The sequence below is a fragment of the Podarcis erhardii genome, assembly GCF_964252035.2.
Source record: "Podarcis erhardii genome assembly, chromosome: 1".
NCBI lineage: Eukaryota > Metazoa > Chordata > Lepidosauria > Squamata > Lacertidae > Podarcis > Podarcis erhardii.
In genome coordinates this window covers 70,505,866-70,529,668 of record NC_138497.1, presented here as the reverse complement: position 1 = coordinate 70,529,668, position 23,803 = coordinate 70,505,866, and the positions used below count along the sequence as shown (strand labels likewise).

Below are 23,803 nucleotides of genomic sequence, written 5' to 3'. Positions count from 1 at the left end.
CACGCCCTTTGTGACGCAGCGCCGCCCGCTAAACAGGGACACCCGCTCGCCGCCGTTAGAAGCTCGTAGAAAAGGAGAGCGGCTGCTCGGTGACGTCACCGGCGGCTCCTTCGGCCGCTGACGCTTTAAAAGGGAAACGGGGGCTTCGCGCGGGAGGATCGGCTCAGTTGCTGATTTCCCCCAGGAAGTACGGCTGACGGTGAGTTCCCCCAGCCTGCCGGTAGAGGGAGCATGTGCGCCTTCTCAGCTGAGCGCGCGCGCGGGAGAGGAAGGCTAACCTCGGGAGGGTCTGGTGAACCGCGCCTTCCCCCAACCTGGTGCCCTCCGCGTGTGCTGGACAACCAACTCCCGCCAACCCAGCTGGGGGTGATGAGAGCCGTAGCTGGCGGAGGGTGTTAATCGCTTAAGCCGCTTCGAGGTCTTTTGGGTCACGGAGCGGTCTATAAGTGGAAAGAGCGCACAAGCAAATCAAGTCGCTCCTCTTCCCGCGGCACAAGAGGGAAGCACGAGCATTGCTTTCTTTGTGCTCGCGCTTTGCAGGGTGCGCCACTATATGTAATGTTGCCCGCTTTGGATTATTTATCATGCCTTCGCTTAATAAGCTGAGATAAGAACGAGACTATTCCTTTTTCTTTTGTAGGGTGAGTAATCAAATCCAAAAGCCACACGTGCCCTCTTTTTTTGGTCTAAATAGGGAAACTAGGTGCTTCCAGAGGTGTGCTTTGGGTGGGAGTGGTGCTGTTTGTGCACGGAAGCGCTTTTTTTCTTTTTCTTGCAGCATCCAGGTGGTGATGTCATCAAAAGGCCGGTTTGTATTCTTACCCCTCCCCAATTGAACCTAAATGTACCATTTCTGGTAAAAATCTGATAAGTTTTTCTAAAAAAGAAAAACGAACCTGTTGCCAATATCTCTTTTACAGTATTTAGCCCCCTTCTGGAAGCACCCTGTAAGTCCTAGCGTTGAAACAATCCAGGATATTAAATCAACTTATTTAATGCCCAGGCTTGTTTTGAAATTGAACGGTATAGTTTCCCAGTCTGAATGCTCATCCTATGAAGGGGGCAAGTGCGGGGAGGCAAGAGGTTTACTTATATATTGACTTATTAAGCTGAGATATAGTCACCTCTACTTGCCCTGTATAGCATGATATCATTTGTGTGACGTGTGTTACCTTCTCTTCTCCTCCTTCCCCTCATTGGCTTGCAGGGCCACACATAGTGTGGTGACATAATGCCACTGATTGCATTGCACAAGGCATAACACCATGGCTTAATGTTATGTGAACAAGCCTTGGACGTTAAAGCTCTCCCTGATCTTCCTTGGGCATGGTTGTGAGGGCAAGATCGTAATGTTCTGTCTGAACCCAGACAAGGTGTTGTTTAATTATGTTGGCTTGTGAAGTCTTCTTTTCCTAAAGTATAGTTAAAGCTAGCTACAGTTTAGGCACTGGATGTAACAGTAAACAATGGTGAATTAAAACCAGAAGTCATCCCACAGCTGCACCAGGGGAGGGCAGAGGAAGGGAGACCATGCTTGCCCAAGACTCCTTCATATAATGCTAAACCAGCACTTAGCATTGCATCTGAACCAGGTCATTGCCACTAGCTCCCCTCCTCCTCCTCATCACTGCTGCCTGCTTGCTTAACAGGCAAAGGAGAGGTGAGTGGGAATGGTAAGCAGCATGAGCAGCTGCTTTCAGATGGGTATTTGGTGTGGGAGTGGGGCTCCTCATGCATGGAAGCATTTTGAAGCCTCCAGATGATCTTCTTGGCATTAAAATGCCAGCCTGTATCCCCCCCTCCCAACACAAAAGGGCTGCAGGGTTGTGAGCTTCAGTAAATGGGCAGGGCAGCTTTTGGGTAATGAAAAAAGAACCTGAATCTTTGGGGAGATAGCTAGGACATGTAGTTTTGTTACTGATCTCCTCCCTCTGTCTTTTTGCTTAGCGTGTTTGTTTGTGACTGCCTGAACAAATTCATTGGGCTAAATATTTTTTTTAAGTCAGGACACAAGAAATGGAGTCCCAAGAAATAAGCTTGAACCGCTATCGCATGCAGCGCACAGCAACACTGGCCCAGGAAGTTCTGGAGCGGGCAAGAACACGGAAATTGAACTGGCCATTGCCTGCTACATTTGAAAGGAGGGCTTTCCAGGTAAGTGCTGTAACCAAAGGCAGTTGCTTCCATACCTGAACCTTTTAATGCTACCGAGAAGCTGCTGTTCCATTGTGAGTAAGTTGTAATAATACCTAAACAGAGCTGAATGTCCTCGGCGTACTTGTGGCCCACTATGGTTAAGAGCTTGGTTTCACTCCAGATGCACCAACAATAATAATAATAATAATAATAATAATAATAATAATAATAATAATAATAATTTATTATTTGTACCCCGCCCATCTGGCTGGGTTTCCCCAGCCACTCTGGGCGGCTTCCAACAGAGATAAAAAATACACTAAAATGTCACATATTAAAAACTTCCCTGAACAGGGCTGCCTTCAGATGTCTTCTGAATGTCAGGTAGTTGTCCATCGCCTTGACATCCGATGGGAGGGCATTCCACAGGGCGGGCGCCACCACCGAGAAGGCCCTCTGCCTGGTTCCCTGTAACTTGGCCTCTCGCAGTGAGGGAACCGCCAGAAGGCCCTCGGAGCTGGACCTCAGTGTCCGGGCAGAACGATGGGGGAGGAGACGCTCCTTCAGATATACTGGACCGAGGCCATTTAGGGCTTTAAAGGTCAGCACCAACACTTTGAATTGTGCTCGGAAACGTACTGGGAGCCAATGTAGGTCTTTCAAGACCGGTGTTATGTGGTCTCGGCGGCCGCTCCCAGTCACCAGTCTAGCTGCCGCATTCTGTATTAGTTGTAGTTTCCGGGTCACCTTCAAAGGTAGCCCCACGTAGAGCGCATTGCAGTAGTCCAAGCGGGAGATAACCAGAGCATGTACCACTCTGGCGAGACAGTCCGCAGGCAGATAGGGTCTCAGCCTACGTACCAGATGGAGCTGGTAAACAAAGAGATTAGAGGAAGTTACCCAGGGGTGGTGCATCCAATTTTGCCACCTTGCCACTGACGATGCCATAACTGCTACTGCGCACCCTGTTCCACCTGCTGGCAAAGAAGCGCCACAGCCATTATAGCCCATTTCAGGCAAGATCGTGCTGATTTTGAGTGAGCTTTTGCATGCTCTGCAAGATTTTGGGTGAGGTCTCGCCCACAGTGGATGTGATCTTGCCTGAAATCGGCGCTGATGGGCTTGCTTGGGGGGCTTTGCCACCTGAGGCAGCGACCTCACCCTGCCTAATAGCTGGTCCGACTCTGGTGTCATCTAATGATTCTTTGGGGTTCCCATTGTTCCCATTATTCCCAACCATTGGCCTTGCTGCCTGGGGCTGATGGAGTTGGAGTCCAGCAACAGCTGGCTATTCTGGTTCCAGATGATAAGGCCTTGTCTGCTTCTGTTGTGTATCTTACAAGATTGCTTGTATAACTAACTGAACAGGGGGTGCTACTTGGCTCATTACAAAGATTGCTAAATATAATTGTCACTGTAGATACTGCCTTTTCTCAAAGGTTTGCCCTGCATGTAGGTATGTAAAATATTATTTCATGTGCCATCTGTGTTTTCCTTTACCTGTTACCTTTTTGCCCACATTTTCTTTCTTGAATCATCAAGCAAGTTATTTTTGCCTGCCATTTGTTAAACGTGGGACTCTGAATAAGACAGAAAATGTCAGGTAAAACCAAATGGGAGGCAAACAGTTGTTGTTTCATTTGTTAAAATGACACATACTCAGTCCACAGCAAACTGTACAAGACTGAATTTTTTTCTGAAGCAGCAATAATCCAAAAGAAACCACTCAAATGTTCTCTTTACTTCAGAAACTAAGAGGATTTTTTTCAATACCAGAAATGGAACTGAAATGAAAATCTCTCTGTAAAACTAAAATGTAAAAATGTCATGCTACCCCTTTAGAGGATTTGTAGTGTCTCATCATAACCCTTGATGTGCATGAAGTCAAGGCAGGGTGGGTGAGCAAAAGAACAGAATTCTTCCATAACTCTTAGGGTAAGGGAATAGAATTCTGCCACAACTCTCAATATCCTGTTTCTTTGATTGGATAGCTGCAGAAAGTACTTGATAATAGCTTATAATAATCCTCAGATATTGGATAAAAAGCTGCAAGGAGTAGTTCAGAATCTTTTGCTACTGTCCATGAGCAACTGTGGTTCATCATCTTATCAGAACCCTGGCAACCGGTGGTTAAGCTTAACTGGTTTGTTTGAAACTTCAAACCACGGTTTGTTTTCGTAGAGATATATCCTGCCTCTCTTCAGCCATGGAACCCAAAGCAGTGTTCATGTGTTTTCCAAGTAGTCACCCATCCAGGCACTGAGCAGACACAAGCCTTATGTGGCTTCGGACCCTATGAAGCCGGTTTGTTTCAAGAAAATATACTGTAGTTAAAATAACCACAGTTTAAGGTTTAGCTCAGATCGGCTGAAACTCAGCATATGCCTTGGAACCCTGTGTCTATTTTGGTTTTGCTCTGAGCAATGAGCATGTTGCCATTGCAAAGTAACAGAGACGGAAGCATTGGTTTAAACAGGATATCTTTCTATAGTAGCAGCTGTGCATAGGAAGGAACAGTCATTTTGATGATGACATAGTTGCAAGCCTAACTAGTTTCTTGCTGTATCTAATGTAAGCATATGCTCCTTTTTGGCCCTGAGGGTTCTTCCATCATCTCCCACCAGTAATTGGATTAAGTCTAAATATACATTTCCTGGGAAAGTGCCACTGTCTTCCCTCCATGTGAGTTCTGATTAGCCAGAGACCTCTCATGACCTTCATTTAGGGAAACATATTGATATGTTTAATAGTAATTCTGTTAACTAGTATCTAAGGTTCCTTCCATGGGGTCACGAAGAATCGGACACGACTAAACAACAACAACAAAATGTTCCTTCTGTCCAGAACTGTTATTAAAGCGGTTGCCCATTATGTTAGAGCTAATGCCAGAAAATCTGTTTCCTATAACTGGACATCTTACAGATCCAAAATATGTCCACAAACCCTGTGTTTCATTTACAGATAGGTAGCCGTGTTTCATGCCTGCTGTAATTTGTTTTGCCTGTGTTTCATGCCTGCTGTAATACTTGGATGCCTTCAGGGGCCATAGTTTGACCTTTCCCTTGCCTTTTCTCCCTGTTTACCTGCCTCTCATCTGTGTTTATTTTCTTTGGATTAGTCAGGAGCATCGTGGAAAGCAACAGCCAATGCTACATATCATGTAAGAAATGCCTTTTTCTGTTTTTGAAACATTATTAACTAGAATCTAAGGAAGCTAGGGTTGGAATCAGCACTCCCTAGGAAGGCTTGCCTGCCTTCAGTCACCCCATCACATCCTGAGCCAACAGTGTCCTTTCAGAGGATAGAGGAAAACATGCAAGTTTTCACCTTCTGCTTATAAAGGGCTCACCACCCAAATGAACTGATTACACTACAAAGAACCTTGGGTTCAGTTACAGCCATGCCACCACAAGTCATGGTGAAACTTTAGAAACCACTTCTGTTCACTCTCCCTTCCTCATGAGAAGTGATTATTAGTGTCTTCTCTTTCCAATCCCTAGTTTTCTCATTTCCTTAATCTTGCCGTCTGCTAATACTTGCATTAACCAACACCCAGTCTTTTGCATTTCAGCTTTTCCCTTTGAGGGTTCAGGATTCCACTGCAACTCATCTGGTTTTTTAGTACCTGATCCATGCAAGGCAAATTCTTCTCCTCCCATCTTCACCTAGCTCAGTAATACCAATAAAGTGGTACCTCGGGTTAAGTACTTAATTCGTTCCGGAGCTCCATTCTTAACCTGAAACTGTTTTTAACCTGAAGCACCACTTTAGCTAATGGGGCCTCCTGCTGCCACCGCGCTGCTGGAGCACGATTTCTGTTCTCATCCTGAAGCAAAGTTCTTAACCTGAAGCACTATTTCTGGGTTAGCGGAGTCTGTAACCTGAAGCGTGTGTAACCTGAGGTACCACTGTATAAATTTATAGATCAGGCAGCTTTTGGTAGCCTGTAACTTTTTTTTTAACAACTAGCCATCTTGCTATTCTACATTTCTCTATTGTATTGATACTTCCAAGCTGCAAAATCATTTAACTCACTGCCAACCATTTCGTGAAAAGAAAACACTTCATATTCATTTTGACAATATTTGTTGGTTCTCGATCATTTTTCCAAGTAAGCAAGGCAGTATTTCTAAATTGTCACCATTGTGGTGGGCAATTTTCTCTAGATTAAAGATCTCCAATGCTGTGCCTCTGTGAATATATGTGTAAGATACAGGCTCATGTGTATGTGTGAATAGACTCGCAAGTAGATCCAACAGCATATATAGAACACTAAACTGTAGTTAATGAAAACCAAAGCGAAAGTTTTCCTTCTACAGTGGTGGAGGATAATGGAGGGGGGAACTCAAGCCTGAGGCTTGCTATGACTTGTTCCTATCACAGTAAACTATAATTTATTATGGAGATTTCAGTATAAAAAATGACATGCAAACACAACCACTGTGTTGCCTTTTTGGGCTGTATATTTCCCATTGTTTTCATAGTGACAGGACATTTTATTTCATGGAAACAGGAAGGTGAGGATGAAGATGCATGTTTTGCTGCTGCTTTTGCTTCTGTTGCTGAACACATGGGCCACATCTCAGCAGAATGCGAGGTAAATGGTTCTTGAGATGGAAGCAATGACTGCTGTGCTGGGAGTCAAGTACAGAAGCTTGAGTGACAACTATTAGGGACGTAGGAAGCTGCCTTACATACCATTGGTCGATGTAGCTCAGTACTGTCTTCACCCACTGGCAGTGGCTTTCCAGGGATTTAGGCAGGGGTCTCTCCAGGCCCGGATATTGAATCTGACACCTTGTGCGTGCAAAGCATGAGTTCTACCAGCAAGCCATATTAAGGCTATATTGCAACTGCATTTTAGGAAATACCAGTTTATACTGTGTTGAATTATCAAAACTCAATGGGCTGAAGGAAAACAAAATCGCCATCAAGCAAGTCTGGATTCTGTTCCATGAGTATCTTTGTCAGCTTCCTCAGAGATCCCTTTGGCAGGGTGGAAATGTTCAGGATTTCCCCCCTCCCATAAATCATTTATCATGTCTAACACGAAAGAGGAGGGGTAAGGAGCCATGCTTAGTATTGAACCCTACCTAGCCAGCCCTCCATCTTCCCTGAGACTTCAGAGATTTCACCAGGTGTTGACCACACACTTTCAAGCCAACATTCAGGCATATTATATTTCAGCCTTGTATTTAACAAGGCTCTTGCAGCTAGAAAGTCCATGCAAGATCAGCCTGTTCCTCCTTTGATAGCCTGTATAGCTACTGTGATAGCTGTAGAAAGAGGAAATACACTTTCTCCCTAGTCGGCATGGGACCACAGTAGGCTAGCGGAAGAGGAATGGAGCAATCTGCCCCCACACTGGCCAGCTTGACAGAAGAGGCAAGCTTTTTCTTACTATCCTGCTGAGAGCTGAAGCCTGCATTTCTGGGATTTCCTGCCTCCATGGAGAAACAGGCTGTTAAGTTTCTTTGCAGGCTAGTAACTTTTGTGGGGTTATTGGCAGGGCTTTCATTTTGACATTTCTTGGGGATGCGGGCTTCTTCTGACTTCGCAGTACCAATTTCTACACTGATTTAATTACCCCAACACTTCCAAATGCTTGGTCTGAGGGCAGGGATTAGTGTGGGCCAAATATGAATCCAGAGACATCCCAATTTTCCATTGTCAGGAAAGGGATCCAATCACATGGAGCAGAATGCGGGAGGAGGAGTTGGTCATCTTATTTATAGCAGAGATGGGAACGCTGTGACCCTTTGGATGTTTTTGGACTCCAACTCCCATCAGTCCTGGCCAGCATGGCCAATAGTCAAGGATGGTGGCAGTTGTAGTCCAGCAACATCTGGAAGGCCACAGGTTCCTAACCCCTGATTTACAGTACCAAACACAGGCATTTCTCTCTGACAAAGTCCTTTCACATTTGTCCTTCTGGTGGCAGCAGAGACAAGGGAATTGTTACTCACCTCTTCATGGGGCAGGCCCACATTAAGACATTTCATTATTTTAGCACCACACATACTTCTTGGTTTAGTAATTAATATTTTCTTCTTCAACTCTATTCCAGAACTATTACTGTTGCGTACCACCATTTCAATTCAAAGAGTACGAAGTTGCACATATATTCAGATACCACAGTAGGGAGTCATCTGCAAACTTGCTAAAGGCATTTGAAAATGAGGTGAGTGTACTGAACATAATTCTCCTTTTAAGCTAGGAATGGCTAAACTGCACCCCCAACCCCCAAATTACACCTTGAGGGCCACAGGTTAGCCATCCCTATTTTAAGCAAAGATATGTTGTCCATGGGTCAGCTTACTCAAAGGAGTTTCTTGATACCACTTCAACCAAGCCTCTGCTAAATTTGTAAATTTGTAATTTATTTGGAAGAATTTTCCAATATTGCCTTAAGGGGCATTTTGTTATCAGTATGGACATCTCCTCCTGTGGACATCTTCCTACTGTATTATCCTATCCTTCCAGAATTATCCTTCCCAGGAGAGGCTCGGGCACTCTGCAGGCCCCACAGTAAGTGCCGTCCCCAGTCTGCCCCCCTGCACCCCCAAATATGCCTCTAAAGCTGCTACAGGTGCCTTTTTGATACTTGCTTTGTCCTGATTTGGATTAGGTCTGTTTGCTTGAGGCTGGTGGATAGGCTGAACTTGGTCACATCCAGCTTGAGATTCCATAAACTATATCTGCTCTCTCTAGGAAAGTAAAAATGTCCCAATAGTGGAAGAACCTGGTTGTCCTGATACAGATACAGCTGCTTTAATTCCGGCAGAGAATGCTGAACATAAAATAAAAGCAAGTATAAGTTCACTTAATATTTTAAGGTTTTTGTGGGTTTTGTTTTTATCTGTGCAGGGTGCACAGGCATTCAGTTGCTCGATGAATTAGAATGCATAGTGCTTCTGGAATGAAAGAAATAGTATTGGTTTTTACATGGAGGAACCCACAAACACAATACATGGTGACTTCCCCTCCCAGCTCCATCAGCTCCTGAAAATAATCAGAATTCTTTGTTAGCTACAGTAATTTCATTTTAAAATTTTATTTATTTAAAACTTCTTTATATTGTCTTACATTTAAAAAAAGGTGGTGGTTGTTTAGTCGTTTAGAGCAATAGCCACAAGAGTCTTACGGGACAAACACAGCAATCTGGTATTAATGAGCTGCAAAGGTCTGGGAGAACATATGTATTTTTTGCAGGTTCTGGAAACCCAAGTACAGTAGGGAGGATCCTGTTCCAAAGGGTGGGCACCATAACAGAAAAGGCCCTCCCCCTTTTTGCTGCAGGATGGACCTCAGCAGACTGTGGCACAACCAGGAAGTCTTTATTAGATCATAGTAACCATGCAGGTCTTTATGGGAGAAGGTTTTCTCTCTGGACTCAAATTGTTTAGGGCATGGTAGCCCTACATTTTTCACATCCTGGATTCACCTCTACACACACACACACACACACACACACACACACACACACACACCTGGCTATCTCAAAGGAAGCAATGATAGACAAAGGTCAAGGGGGCACTTGACCAGCTGAACTTTACTTTAGCCCACATTCTCAAGCTCAAGCTGATCCACAAAAGCTGACTAGATGGTGTGTCAGGCACATCGCTCAGACATGTTACTGTGGTGTCCTAGGTCTTGAAGGCAGGCAATTTTGTCCGCAAAGTGCCTTGGAAATTTCCAAACACAACCAATCAATAAGTCACCCTCTGGTTATGCAGTATGTAGAAATATAAATCTCACACCACCAGCAGCACATCTTACAAGAGGAGGATGTCCTTACAGTTATCCAGACGCCAAATACCCCACCCAACCATACAATTCACCTGACTTACGCTTGGGAGCCTCTCCCTCCAACCACCAGTCATGCTCTCACCTGGACAGCTGCTCTCCAGATATCCCTGGCTCTCACCCAGAGGTGTCTTTTCACATTCAGCCTCACCCATAGCTCTCACCTAAAGTGACAACACTTCACCAGTCAGCCAAGGGGATGGCATCCCTTTGTGTTACCACAAGGGCAAGGGTGCCAAATGTTGTCTAAGAAAGCATCTCAGAGCTGCCACTCTCTTCCTCTCTCACCACCAGCATTCTTGGTCTTGTCAGTTGTCTTCTGGGACAAGTTGAGTTTTGCATCTTTGCATTCATATGCTGTGGTTAAGAAATTTGATGAGAATTTTTTTTTTTGTCCAAATAGTTAAAACATTTATTTTAGTAGTTGGAGCTATTTAGCATAAGAACATGAATGGGGTTTTGATTTGAAAAATATTGACATGTATATTTTATATTCAGGATATCTACATTGAAGTTTCTCCTGGCACCTACACAGTCTCTGCCTCTTCGTATGACAACACAGTCAAACAAACACATCTGGTAGACGTTCGGTCAGGAGAAAGCGTAAATTTGACCTTTGATTTATGACTGATAGTCTTTCTGTTTCATCAAGGTAACAAATGAAATAGATTTTGGTGTCTTTCAAGTGTCACTTTTTAAATAAATTTTTCTCAGGCTATTTACCCTATAAAATTAAATATGATCTCAGGTTTTATGCTGTCTGTATATTATAGTGTGAAACTTTGTTCACATTTGCCCTAACTTGAATCATGTGTATTTTCACTTTTATACTATGCAATGCCTTGTAAACAATAAATTAAAAAGTGCAAATGTTTTTGAAAAGACTTTAAATTCTTTGTCATTTGCCTTTCCGAAGGAACTGCTAATGTAATGGCAGAGGCTATTGAAATGAAATCAACAGAATAGAAAGGGGAGTCTTATTTAGTTACGTACGTAGTTCCAGGTAACCGCAGAGTGCACCATTTAGTCAGTCACAGATATTGGTGGTCGAATCCTAGACTAAAATGCTTTGCTGCTAAAAGAGCAGATTTATTCATCTGGAAAACATGAGTTTGACCAAACTGTAGGAGGCAGTGGAAGACAGGAGTGCCTGGTGTGCCCTGGTCCATGGGGTCACAAAGAGTTGGACACGACTAAACAACAACAACAACTTCCCTTTTTGTTAACCTGGCTGGTCCCGAAAGTCCAAAAACAGTTACTTCAAAATATATTTGAATTTTCTGTTGTACTGTGGTTAGATGCACTGATCTCCCCTAGGGCCCATCCAGTGTTGAAACAAGAGAACACTTGTTAATTTGCTGGGGAAATTACCATATATATAATTTATTAGATGCTAATGATCCAACATCATTATCCTAAATATCTTAATATATTCTTGTGGACCCACAAAAAAGTAGAATAAAAAACAAGCATATACTTTCAGTGGAGGGTGGTCTTTTCTTTTCTTTTTTACTGTGTTCCTTGCTCTCCTCCTGAGGATGGTTTGACATCTTTGTGACCCAAGACTTCCTTCACAGTAAGTTGCCTTCGAGGAGACTTTTCAATAGTTTCAAACATGGCACTGTGGTTGATCAGTGCAGTTGGGGACGGATCCATATAAGGAACTGCTTTGGTTTCAGATCTTTCCTTTCTGCAGGTGCTGTCCAAAGTATATTTGGTTCCTATACATGATAGTATAACACTTAATTTGTGAGTAGTTAGACGAAGACAAAATAATCAAACAAGGTATGAAATAGGGAACAGAGTGTTTTGGGGGTTTCCCCCCCTCATGATTTATTATTTCAACATCCCTCTCTTCTGTTAAGGCAATTGGAGACAACTGTGGGGGAGTTTTGGCTCACGATTTGACTCGATATATATTACTACTTGATGCAAATTATTTCATAAAATTTATACGCCACTTGATTGTAAAAATAAAAAAAACCCTCAAGTGCTTGTCATCTCCACACACACACACACACACACACACACACACACACACACAAACACACAGTTAACAAACCAGAAATCCCCAAGTATGTTAGTATCTGTGATACCATTAGCAGAAAAATCAGTCTCAGTATAGCTGTTCACCTCAACCAGTATGAGGATGCCAGGTAGTTTTTGGCACTCTTCTACCTTCCACTTTAAAGCTCATTCAAAGTAAATATTGTGTACCGTGGCTGTTATGACAAGAGTTGGGATGGCTTCTCTTCCAGTATTTCCAACAAGGTGGTCTGATTTCTTGCAGCTTGGGCTTTTCAAAAAGACTAGAATCCGTGTTCACTGCATGATCTACCATTGTGGTCTTGGTCAAACCTGTTTCTGTACCACTTCTGGAACCGGAGGAGCATGAAGAAGAAGAAGAGCTGGACACAACAGTGGCTGCTTCTTCCTTTGGAGGCCCTTCCACTGCCAGTAATGGTTTACTGATGAACTCTTCTTCAACATTTCTCTGGGATGGTTCGGTTAAAGAGGGTGGCCACCAGCAGCCACTGTATTTAGGGCAGCAGCAGGAAGCGTACTGTGGATGTCCAAGGAATGAGCATGTGTGTTGAAAGCACCTGGAGCAAGGGGAGATGAAAGAGCAACATGGCCTCTGGAGCCGGCAGAGGCCACCTACAGCGCATCCATGCATGGAGCCTGTTATAGCCCTACATGAGCCACTGTAGTGACCGGGTCTTTGGAGTTGCCCTTCAGATGCTTTCCTGCTGGTAAGGGGCATCCGGATCATCTCCACAATCCTCTCCCACTGCACTGGGGAAATCCACAGGGCTACACCCAATGGGACTTTGGCTTTCTTGCCATTCCAGAAGCTAACTATAATTTCTTCATCTTCTTTCCCTGTTTTGAAGAGAAAAATATAAACTGGGGAAAGCCATCACTCTCCTCAATTTATTAAATTTCTATCCTAATTTTAAGGAAGGGACTGGGACTGTGGTGTTTTTATTGTATGTTTCTGTATGTGATCTTTTACATGTATATAAATGCTTAATTGTCTAAATAAAATATATTTAAAAAAATCGATTCTGCCCTTCTTCCCAAAGGAGCACAGCTAATGCTAATAATAGTTTGTCAGTTTAAATCAATCTGATTATGTAGCCACAAAAGGGTGGTCTTTATATTCCAGTCTAGAAAGTATGCATAATAATTAAATACCTGTTTTGAGGGTTTTAAAAAAATATTCACCAGAGCTTTGACATAAGCAGTGTTTTTCCACCATATGCATAATTTAATAGTAAATGAAATATGAAGAGTAAATGAAAACCACAGGAGCATACTGCACTTCCTATGTTCAGGGCTATATTATACATATACACACAAAAAGCTAGTTCAGCTACTGGCTCATGTTAAAAAATAAACAAACTGGGTTTTACCTCTCAAGGGATCCCTGGTTTCCATGCCTTGGATGGTAGTGCCAGGGCCATATCTTTTTTGCTGTGGCTCCCAGGGTGCAAGCACTTTATCGCCTGGCAGTATGGAATGCCTCATTCCATTCACACACTCAAACATGTCACTGCTGGCTGTTTCTTGCACGCATGTTGTGTCCTCACTCAGTCCAAATGACTTGGCAAACTTTACAAGAAAGGTTCTTTTCTCACCCTGGTGCCAGGAACAAGATGGGGAATTAAAATGAAAAACTAACAAGCTTTAGTCATGAAATAATCAGCAGTCACATCTATGATAGCTTAAGAAATGAAGGGCGGGAAATGCAGGATGCTGGCCATGTTAGTACCAAGTTTTTGATGTTGGAGGAAAATGTTAAGCTTGTGTCTTTTCATGCATGGTTTTAAAAAAGTTGATTGATCAGGATGGCAAGATAACAAGAAAAACAATTTAACTAAAGCTGTAGAAAATAATACTATACCAAAAAAAAACCCTTTTGCTGTTAACTTGAGGTAGAAAACATGCCGCTGTTCAGCTGGCATGCCTGGAAAAACTGTATTCTCAAAGGGCAAGTTCATAATAAAATGCTAAACAGATGTAGCTCAGTGGAAGAGGATGCACTTTGCAGGCAGAAATCCAGTTTAAAAGAATTACGGTAGCTAATAGATGGTATGGAAGACCTCCGAATGAGACCTTAGGCAGCTACTGCCAGCCAAGAGTAAAGAGCATTGGGCTAAATGAACAATAGTCTAATCTGGTATAAGCTTCCTGTGTTCCAACCATTGGTAACAACTTTAGGAATTGCAAAATGCATGTGGGGTTCACCTGCCTACAATGGCTCCCCTATTAATTTCCAGAGATGGGGGGGGATTGGGAGCACCCCTAGAATAGCATGAGGAGGGAGGAGAGGGGGATTATTCTGTCTGGCAAGCCTGTCCTGATAGTATTATCAGCACAGTACAATGTTGAATTCTTCCCAGTATTTCCTCATCTGCACCTATATGTATGAATAAGCATATGTAATTTTTATTCTAATCACATTTTGTCCTTTCAATAAAAAAATCCTCTTTTTTTTAGCAATGCATAAGTGGCCACCATGTTGTGTAATGAAAGGAATCAAACACTACAAAACAAACATATATTACTGCCAGTCACTCCCACTACATGCTGAATACCAGGCATTTCAATTTTGTCAGTCTTCCAGAAACTTTGATAAACAGCCTTGCCTTTTTCTTACACTTCAAAAACAGCACATTTTTTTTTTAAGTTTCAAGTGCTAACAGCTAATGAATTGAAGGTTGTTTTTCCTGCGTAAAGAGGACAAAAAGTGTCAAGTTTATATATATATTAACACGCTAATACATTTCCAGCAAGTATAATGTCCATCTGTTTACTCATAACAACGGATGGGATATTGTCCCCAAACAGCATAAATCTCCAGATACACTTGGCAGGAAGGTTAAAACACACACACACATAAGAAAACCTGTACCAACAAGTTGGACAGAGACTTGGGTCACAGCCCCACCACACATTTCAAGCACATAGTTTTCCCTAAACTAAGAATTTTGGCACTGGTAGTTTGTTAAGGATGCTGGGAATTGTAGGTCCATGAGGGGTAAACTACATTTCCCAGGATTCTTTGAGGGGAACAGCATGTGCTGTAAACGTATGGTGTAGTTGTGACCTTGGCAGCAGTTCTAATTTCTGAAGGTCTCACGCAAGATGGACCTCAGATAAGTCAAATGAAATCTAGAAATTTCTGAAAATATGGGTAAGTGGTTGTCAAATGGGGCTGAAAGCTTGGTGGTAATGTGACACAATTTTCAAATACAGATTGTAGCAACTCTGTGCAATAAATGGCTAGAGAGTGATCCTCATGATCCATCAGAATTTCCAATTATTCAGCAGGTAAAAGGAGGGAAGGATGCCACTTAATGAGCAGGATGTATAATATTAAAGAGTTTTTTTCTCCATCAAAATGAGGCAGACACCAACTTCCATTGAATGCAGCAGTTGTGATTGACATACACCCCTTGCCCAGAATCTGACGCCTTTAGCAGAATCCATAAAGATTCTGGGGTGAATTATTAATGTCTCATCTACACATGCCAGAAAAAAAAACATATAGCAACTTGCCTCTATAATAGCTTTTATTATTGTGCCAGGATAATAATAACCATCAGTTTCTCTTCTTGCCAAAACGGGAATGCCAACAGTGTCCAAGGATCTCTCCAAGTTTTTTACTGCCTCACATGCTCTAAGAGAAGGAAAATGGAGGCAGCGGCCGAAATGTAAACACCTTCAAATAACAGAGAAAGTGTTAATGTTCGTTTTATCTACACATGACAAGAAAAGCTGCTTCATCTACAACAGCTAGAACCTTGATGCAGATGCAAAAGTTTTACCTCAGGAGTATTATTCTTCTGTACCCCTGTTTTGGCATCAACAATACCCCTCAACCCACTTGAAAAATCCAGAGATGTATCTACAATGCAACATCTATAACTGATCACTGGAATGGAATTTGCATATGAGAGCTGGCATTTCAAAATGCAGCTCTTGTTTGAACTCTTCAGCTTTAGTCTGCCCACCCCCATACACACTTTTTATTACCTTGTTGTGATGAGCGGTCTAACAACACAGGCAGGATGTGCTGAAATGGCACCAGTGCAGGTGGAACTGGGATTAGCTGTGAAGCTGCTATGCACAGGTTTAGCTGGTGCTAGCATTGCACAGCAATGACTGTGGTACGGCAAAGAGAACCAGGTGCAGCCATCCATTCCTTTTGAAGTATTTCCCTACCAAAAAAGAAAAGGAAAAAAAGCAATCACCCCATAAGGCACGTTAAGTATTCTGAAGGAGGAAAACATGTCACCATGACATAACAGTACAGTAATTGCTGCCACTGCTCAAGCTCATAGCTTTGGAGAGCTCTCCTGAATGTCATCTGCAACAGTTATGAATCAGGCCCTAACGTCTGACATTGAATGGGAATAGATTTGGGACTTCCGGGTTGGCGCCATCGCCGAATGGCGGACTCCCTCCGAGCTCCGGAGGGAGCCTGCTCGGTAGGGGCTGGGTCCTGCCGCGCCGGCGACGCGGGGACCCTTAAAAACCATGGGCGCTAAAACCCATGGACATGGTGACTCGGCTGGCACCTTTTGAGCCCCCCCGACCCGCGAAGGAGCCTTTTTAAAGGCTGCGGAACGGGTGACGGGGGGGGTGGTGCTTTGAGTCCTCCGCTTCCCCTGCCGAGCGAAGCCGCATGCCATTCGACGGAGAGCGCTGACTTCTTCCATTGGAAATTTGGACTTAAAAGCATAACCCGTGAGTAATCGGAACTTGGATTAAAAAAGGCGAGAAATTTTTTAAAGAATTCGGAACGAGCGGGGGAGGTATAAAAAGGAAGTCAGCCCCCCCCCCCTGTTGTAGAGGAGCTAAAGTAAAGGACTTAACATCTAAGATTGAGCGCAACCTTATTTTGATAAAGTTATGAAATTTCGCGATGGAAAATTATAAGATTGAGCTGGAGGAGAAAAGTGGAATTTAGTCAAAAAGCAACCCCCCCCCCCCCGGAACCTGGGAGCGTCTTAGTGAGAGTGCCGGGAGAAGACAAGGAGAGGTTTTGACAGCTGTCAAAGAGCTGTCAAAGCAGAAGAACAATAATGAGAACTTTGTTACGAGGACTTTGCTGGTTATATTTGCTACAAATTGGATACAAAATGTTTAAAACAAGGAATAATAAAGTTACTTTGACTGGTGGACGTGATCTGGAAGGGAACTGAGTTATTATAATCCACCTAGAGGAGCCGAGGGATATTACAAGTTGTTGGCATCGAATTTGACAGAACTTTTTATCTCCTGGGAAACTGCAGAAATGGAACATTATTTTGACTACAGAGGTTTACACACTAAAGTAGACAATAGACTTATCTATTGAAAATGGAAGGGACTTGGCATCATGTTTCGTTCCTGAATAACAGAGCCTCTGCAGCGGAATTTAGAAGCTTTTGGAATTAGAACATTTGTGCAGGAAAACAGGAAAAGAAAGAGGAGAGAGACCAACAAGAACAACAAGAATAATAAGAATTGGACAAAGTTGGAAGTGGGAACATTTGGGAAATCCAGTTTTGAAAGGTTTAAGAAATAAAATTGGAGTTTTACTCCCAAGTATATAAAAATCTGGATGGAAAAAATGGGCCTTTTTGAGATAGACTCCTTCCAAGATTGGACATTTAAAATTAAAGAAGACTGGTAAAGGACTATGGCTTAAATAAATGTGGGAACTCCAGGAAGACATCAGATGTTGATCAATACGGGAAACGCAACCAGGAAAAGGGGGAGGGATTTGGAATCCAAAGGCTGTAAAATCAAAATCATATTTTATTTTATTATATTTTAATCTATTATGTATATTAAAGGGGGGAACGCGCGGAAGGGAATAGGTCGATCTTAGGAGATGGGAAAATATTTTTAAATTGGGCTAATGATAATAAGGTTAAAATTTGGGATAATAAATTGCTGAATTTATTTGTAAGAATTGGAATACAAGAGGGGGAGGGGAGGGGAAGTCCTGGAAAGATGTTATGGAAAATAAGATCTTAAATTTGGATGTTTTGTTTTTTTATATTGTTATAATTGGAAATTCTTAATAAATATTATTTTAAAAAAAATGAATGGGAATAGATTTGAAAGTACTAACTACTGGTAAGGAATTAAATTCTTTAACTGGACCAACGTTTTACAAAAGCACAATTGTGAGGAATGGCTGAGTTCTGCTTGGGATTTGAAGGTGGTGAGCAAAACTGACACTGCTATAGAAGTAGCAGCACTGTCCAAAATAACAGCAGCAGCATCAACAACAATAACTTGATAATCCCCATTTGGTGTCTACATTTGTATGGTCTTACATTTTAAAGAGCCCCAGCTCCATTTCCTAGCCACCATCCCACAGAACAATACCACTGTTTGTCAGTTGCAATCCTGTGCTCTTTTTTAAGGTTTTAGGATTCCCCGCTAAATACAGCATTTAAGATTATGTTTGAATGTGCAATTCCTGGAATCGCAAGGGAGAAGAAGGGAAGAAGGTAGATGAAAGTCTACTGGTAGACTTTTTGGTTTTTATTCTGTGAACCGCCCTGAGACCTCTGGGTATAGGGCAGTATATTAATTCAATAATAATAATAAAAAAAATAATTAATAAATCTCTATGTGATTATTAATTCAGTTCAAGTGCAAGAAAATGTGTGGAAAATACCCACTACTTCAGTATAAATAAAGCTGCAATTGTAGACACGCTCACATGGCATTATATCCCAGGGGTGCTTGCTTCTGAATAGACATGCATAGGTTTGTATTGTGAATTTTTTATGAAATACAGCAACTTTTTATGTAATACAGAAAAAACACCAATGTAGCATGGAAGTAGTAAGCAGTAAGTACAGTAAGTAGTAAGTACAGTTGGTCCACACAGTTTGGACCAAACAACAACAACAATGGTTGTGCGTTTTTGCATAGGTCTCTGTTTGTAAATAAATTCTCTGAGCTTGGTGGAGAAGTTTAAATCTTTTTGTCCAGAACAGCACTATGTATCCTTTTTGCTGCTGTTGCCAAAATCAGTGGAGTTGGGCAGAGGGAGGAAGATTTGCTTGGGAGCCAGATCTGGTCTCCAGAATGGGGGTTAGCCACCTAACACAGGGGTTCTACTCAAGATGATCCCCAACCATCTACATTGCTGGTGGGACAACTCGGTTATTGGTGTAGGTAGGATTTTGCAACCTGCATGGTCAGTTTGCCGTTGTCAGTTGCAATGTGCCTGTTTTTCCAGAAACACTTCCCACATCTCTGCATATCACATTAGAGGTTGGTATGGGAATTAGACAAATCAAATCTATTAATAAGGCAATCAAATACAGGTTATAGCCAAGAGAAACATTCGCCCTGCTTCCCTTTGTGCACTCCATAACCTAACCAGAAACATAGGAATAGGTTATATAGGTTGTGCTCCCAAAGTACCTCATGATTCAGAAAGCACCTCAGGGAATGCTTCCATAGTTGAAATAGGTTTAGAAAAAGTCGTTCCATTTAAGTCATGCAAAATTATGGTGGGGAAATATTTTGATCTGCTCTGTGTTCTCTTGTGCTTCATAATCACTGCCTTCTTGCAACAAGGGAATGATCATACAGAGAAATGGCATGTGAAGAGAGAACTTACTCTGCAGCTGTCAAGGTAAGATTTGCAACGTGACAGTAAATGCTAGGCATTTATCAGGCACGCTGGCAAAAATATTTTGTAGCACTTCAGAGATTGATACAATCTGACTTGATTATGGGTGTCAGCATTAAAAAGGAGATGGGTGTTTTTCAGAGTGCTCATCATGTGCTTATTATTTTGTTGGTTAACTGTTTTAGCATTTCCCAGGAGGAAAAACAAAAACAAAAGAGGTTTGAGGGCTGGGAGACAGGGCTCACCTCTAACAGAAGGACTCCCTTGAGAAAATATGTAGCAACTGTGCAATCATTAAGACATCAAATCATCTGGAAACTGTATACTGCTGACATGCTAATTCAAGCATAATCAAGACCTATATTATCTGTGCCTATTTTATTCTAACTAGGCCTGTCAACCAAATAAATAAAATTTACACCTGCTTTCTTGCTATTAATTGATTACAGTATATTACATGTAAATCAATTAGCATATTCCAAAAGGTATAGCATATAATCTTTGTACATACTGAAGGAAGTGTGAGGTAGTTTTTTTCTTATTTCTTTATTACCTGCCATTCATCCTAAGGTCACAAGGTGCAAAGCAGCGGTAAAACACATTAAGAACTATTTAAAACAACTTACAACAATAAACAATTTGTTTATTCAAGTGTAAGGCTGCTATCTTATGCACACATACCTGTTCTATTGAATTCAGTAGAACTTACTAAGTTACCATCCATTGGAAATAAAGATTATTTTTAATGCTTCTCTATTACAGTAAAACAAATAGCACCAAATATATACCCAAATCTACCAAGTAAATTGAAGCCATCTACCAACTAAGCCAGCAAGGGGGAGGCAAACCTAAAACTCTTCAGTCCATTGATTTGCTAAAATAGTAATTAGAACTCACCAGATGCTTGCAGTACTAAATGCTGGGATCTTTCAGTTGGCTTGACTTCAACAATACGGCGCCTCTCTGCTGAGAAGGAGTGTTATTGGTGGCTGTTTTCTGTTTCTAAGCAGGTTGCTATAGAGTCACTGCAAACAGGAACTTGTGTCTGATAGTACAGAATGTGTGAAACACACACACACACATTCATACTGTGTGAATATCAGCTGTGAATGTTTTCTCAGGTACATTTTATTTCTAAACTCAGTAACACTAAATACTGAAGAAAGAAAAATGACACGGGTAAAATGAAGATTGTCCAGAGAATGCTCAAGTCTAATGAAAAGAAATACAGTGGTACCTCGGGTTAAGAACTTAATTTGTTCTGGGGAAAATTGTTGAATATCTGAAAAGAATATGTGATGTGCAAACAACGCTGGCGGGTTTTCAAGAAGCACTGTGAAAGTTGAGATATATTGTTAAAAAGAAACAGGAGTGGGAGGGAAGTTTAATGGTAATATAAACAGAGAAATGCATAACTGAGAGGTAAATATGGATGACTGCCAGAGAAGCTGAAGGAAGTCCAAAAAGAACTAAATTTGTGGAAATTTCGATAAAATTGTATATTTGTGTTGGAAAATTAATAAAAATTATTTATAATAAAAAAAGAACTTAATTCGTTCTGGAGGTCGATTCTTAACCTGAAACTGCTCTTAACCTGAAGCACCACTTTAGCTAGTGGGGCCTCCTGCTGCTGCTGTGCTGCTGCTGCATGATTTCTGTTCCCATCCTGAAGCCAAGTTCTTAACCCGAGGTACTATTTCTGGGTTAGCAGAGTCTGTAGCCTGACGCATATGTAACCTGAAGCATATGTAACCCTAGGTACCACTGTAAAGAAAAAACAAATGCTCAAATTCACAGTGCACTCTGCACTATAGAGCCTTTCCTCAATAAAAATATTTCTTTATTAGTTCACAAGATTTCGATACCATTTGATTGTAATAAAACATAAGAGCGGTTTACATTAAACACACACACACAAATTAAAATATATAATTAAAATAATTATCTATTAAATGTAGCTTATTGATAAAGATAAAAACTATTCAGCTAGCTGCAACCACAGTTCACTTTGAGCAGCATCTCATTTCTACTCTGCAGAAATTTATTTAAATGTGACAAATAAATAACTTTATTAACATGTATTTGGTTGAAAGAACTATTTTAATAGTTGTTTTAACTGTTGTGTTTTAATGGGTTTGTTTTAGTGCACAATTTAATTGTAGCTGTTTGTTTTAATATTTTTGACAGAATTTTTTATTGTACATTTATATTTTTTGTAATTGGTTTTGCACCTATGAATTTGCCACTTTGGCAATTAAGCATGATATATATAAATAAATATTACTACTAGTAAAGCCATGTGGAAAGAGGACTTTATAAGAAGATTCAAGCTTTTTCTATATTATTGGGGGGAGGGGTGTTCCTCCAATTAGCATTTCAAAGACCACTGAAGAAGCATCCTTCTTGGAATGTCTATATCAGTAATATTTATGATGCTCAAATCCTCAAGTAAACAATGGAACAGTACAATAAAATTGGGAGAACCTAAGGTAAGTTTGTTAGTTTCTTTATATTCTTGAAATAGAGGGAGTAACAGGAGGTGTAGACACTCCTTCAGCTTCATTTCTTCCACTCACTATCGATGTTGTGACACTTAATTGTCTTTCTCTCACTGTGTGTCTGTATAATACAACAAACTTCTTCTAAGATATAGTTTGATCATGGAACAAGGATTTATTTAGATTTCAAAAAACAAAATATCCAGATAAAATTAACCCAATATTGGCATTTCCCAAGTTAGTGTGTTTTTACAATACTGTCTTTTTTGTTGTTGCTGTTACAACAGTCAAGTGGTTTCCAGTTTATACATTCTGTGCAAACAGAAACTTTATACATTTTATCAATTTATAGAGAAACTTAAATTATATATATTTTTTAGAAATAAGTGTTAGCAAAGACAGATAGGTTACTGTTCTCAGAAAGGAGCAGAATCTTTTTATTAAAATATAACCTAAAGCATTCAGCTTGAGTTGACACATTGGTGTCCTCCCCCACCCCCTTGTAACCAAAATTAACCATGTATTACTGATCTCTCATCTCAATCTGTTAAAACGATTCCAGCCATTTCAATCATTTGAAACTTCCACACATTTTAGCAAGATTCATGTCATCACAGTCACAAGCCCTGAAATCACCACATTTTGTATAGCAAGTTCAGTCTTACAAGCATCTTTGAACAGGCAGGGTTGTCTCTGGAGCTTCCAGAGAAGACTTTATTTGCTCTCGAGCAGACTATGAAGTCCTTGGAGCATGATCGCTTTGAGAGCTATCTTTGGGTGTGTGGTGAGCTTCCCTGCTATTCTCCTCTGAATCACTGTAAAGCACAGATTGGAGATACCTGATGTATTTAATTGCAGCTCGGAGTGTTTCTACTTTGCTGAGTCGTTTCTCTAGGTATTCGGCAGGTAGGTGATGTCTGAGTTTGGCGTAGCCTTCGTTGACACACTTTACTCTCTGCCTTTCCCTTTCGTTCCTTTTTCTGATGAATGCTGGGCCGCAAGAGTACTCGCATCTGCCAAAATTCCCACAGGGACCTTGAAACGGGAATGCACAAGGATCGCTGTAGAAATTCTCAGCCGTCAGCTGCTCTGGTGTGAAAGGAAGCAGAGGCAAATCTTCAGGGCCAGCGAGTTGGTTTGGGATCTCTGGGTAGAAATGGAGTGCAGCATAAAGGTCCCTGCAGCCAGGTCTAGACATCTGTCCAGCGTGGGAGTCGCTTAAGATTGGCAATCTGTCCATGGCATCCCAAAAGCTTCCCAAGCTGTGGTGTCTCAGGTATAGAGCTAGAAATGGAGAACTGTGTATCAGCTTTAGTGATTCATACATTGCAATAGGCTAGGTGTGATTGTCAGTATTTTTAGTGCACTTCTGATATTATGCAAATATGTGGGAGACGGTGTTGTACTGACCTATTTAAATACAGTGTTCCATATGCAAAGGACATATTTTAAAATCAATATAAGCATAGATACTTGCAACTAGATAAATCTCTTTAGCTTTACAGTTGAGGATGTGAAATCATATGGCAGATTTTCCTAGGCAAAAACACATGCCATTGTCAAAATGACTGGTACATGAACTTCTCCATTATTCTCTGTACCCACTCATTTTCTCTGCAGTGTGTGCCTCGCTATTCCTATCACTTATGCTGATTATTAGCCCAGGGAAAGAGGGGTGTTGTTTGTGGGAAAGCTTGAAATGTGCTTA

The 23,803-nt window shown here is 41.4% G+C and overlaps 3 protein-coding genes across 8 annotated transcripts; 1 reads left to right on the top strand and 2 right to left on the bottom strand.

Moving 5' to 3' along the window:
* On the top strand, positions 1-12,368 carry AKIP1 (A-kinase interacting protein 1). Of its 4 annotated transcripts, XM_081842310.1 has the most exons (8): positions 5-199; positions 2,003-2,154; positions 5,255-5,296; positions 6,650-6,733; positions 8,204-8,317; positions 8,848-8,943; positions 10,441-10,594; positions 12,233-12,368. In XM_081842310.1, exons 2-7 carry the CDS (start codon positions 2,017-2,019, stop codon positions 10,567-10,569), a joined length of 603 nt encoding a protein of 200 aa, XP_081698436.1. In that variant the 5' UTR covers positions 5-199; positions 2,003-2,016; the 3' UTR covers positions 10,570-10,594; positions 12,233-12,368. The 4 variants fall into 4 exon arrangements, with proteins under 4 accessions (XP_081698437.1, XP_081698436.1, XP_081698434.1 ...); XM_081842308.1 differs by lacking the exon at positions 12,233-12,368 and having other exon boundaries at positions 6-199; positions 10,441-10,824; XM_081842309.1 differs by lacking the exons at positions 5-199; positions 12,233-12,368 and adding an exon at positions 244-641 and having other exon boundaries at positions 10,441-10,824.
* Positions 10,954-20,729, bottom strand: LOC309330135 (uncharacterized protein C11orf16 homolog). Of its 3 annotated transcripts, none has more exons than XM_081841531.1 (6): positions 20,495-20,729; positions 15,985-16,169; positions 15,508-15,628; positions 13,359-13,584; positions 12,160-12,825; positions 10,954-11,663 (listed from the first exon to the last, which is right to left on the bottom strand). In XM_081841531.1, exons 2-6 carry the CDS (start codon positions 16,149-16,151, stop codon positions 11,452-11,454), a joined length of 1,392 nt encoding a protein of 463 aa, XP_081697657.1. In that variant the 5' UTR covers positions 16,152-16,169; positions 20,495-20,729; the 3' UTR covers positions 10,954-11,451. The 3 variants fall into 3 exon arrangements, with proteins under 3 accessions (XP_081697657.1, XP_081697655.1, XP_081697656.1); XM_081841529.1 differs by having other exon boundaries at positions 15,508-15,670; positions 20,495-20,728; XM_081841530.1 differs by lacking the exon at positions 20,495-20,729 and having other exon boundaries at positions 15,508-15,670; positions 15,985-16,367.
* Positions 20,730-22,247: 1,518 nt separating this feature from the next.
* Positions 22,248-23,565, bottom strand: ASCL3 (achaete-scute family bHLH transcription factor 3). Its single transcript, XM_081842331.1, has one exon. It carries the CDS (start codon positions 23,420-23,422, stop codon positions 22,829-22,831), a length of 594 nt encoding a protein of 197 aa, XP_081698457.1. The 5' UTR covers positions 23,423-23,565; the 3' UTR covers positions 22,248-22,828.
* Positions 23,566-23,803: the final 238 nt, after the last annotated feature.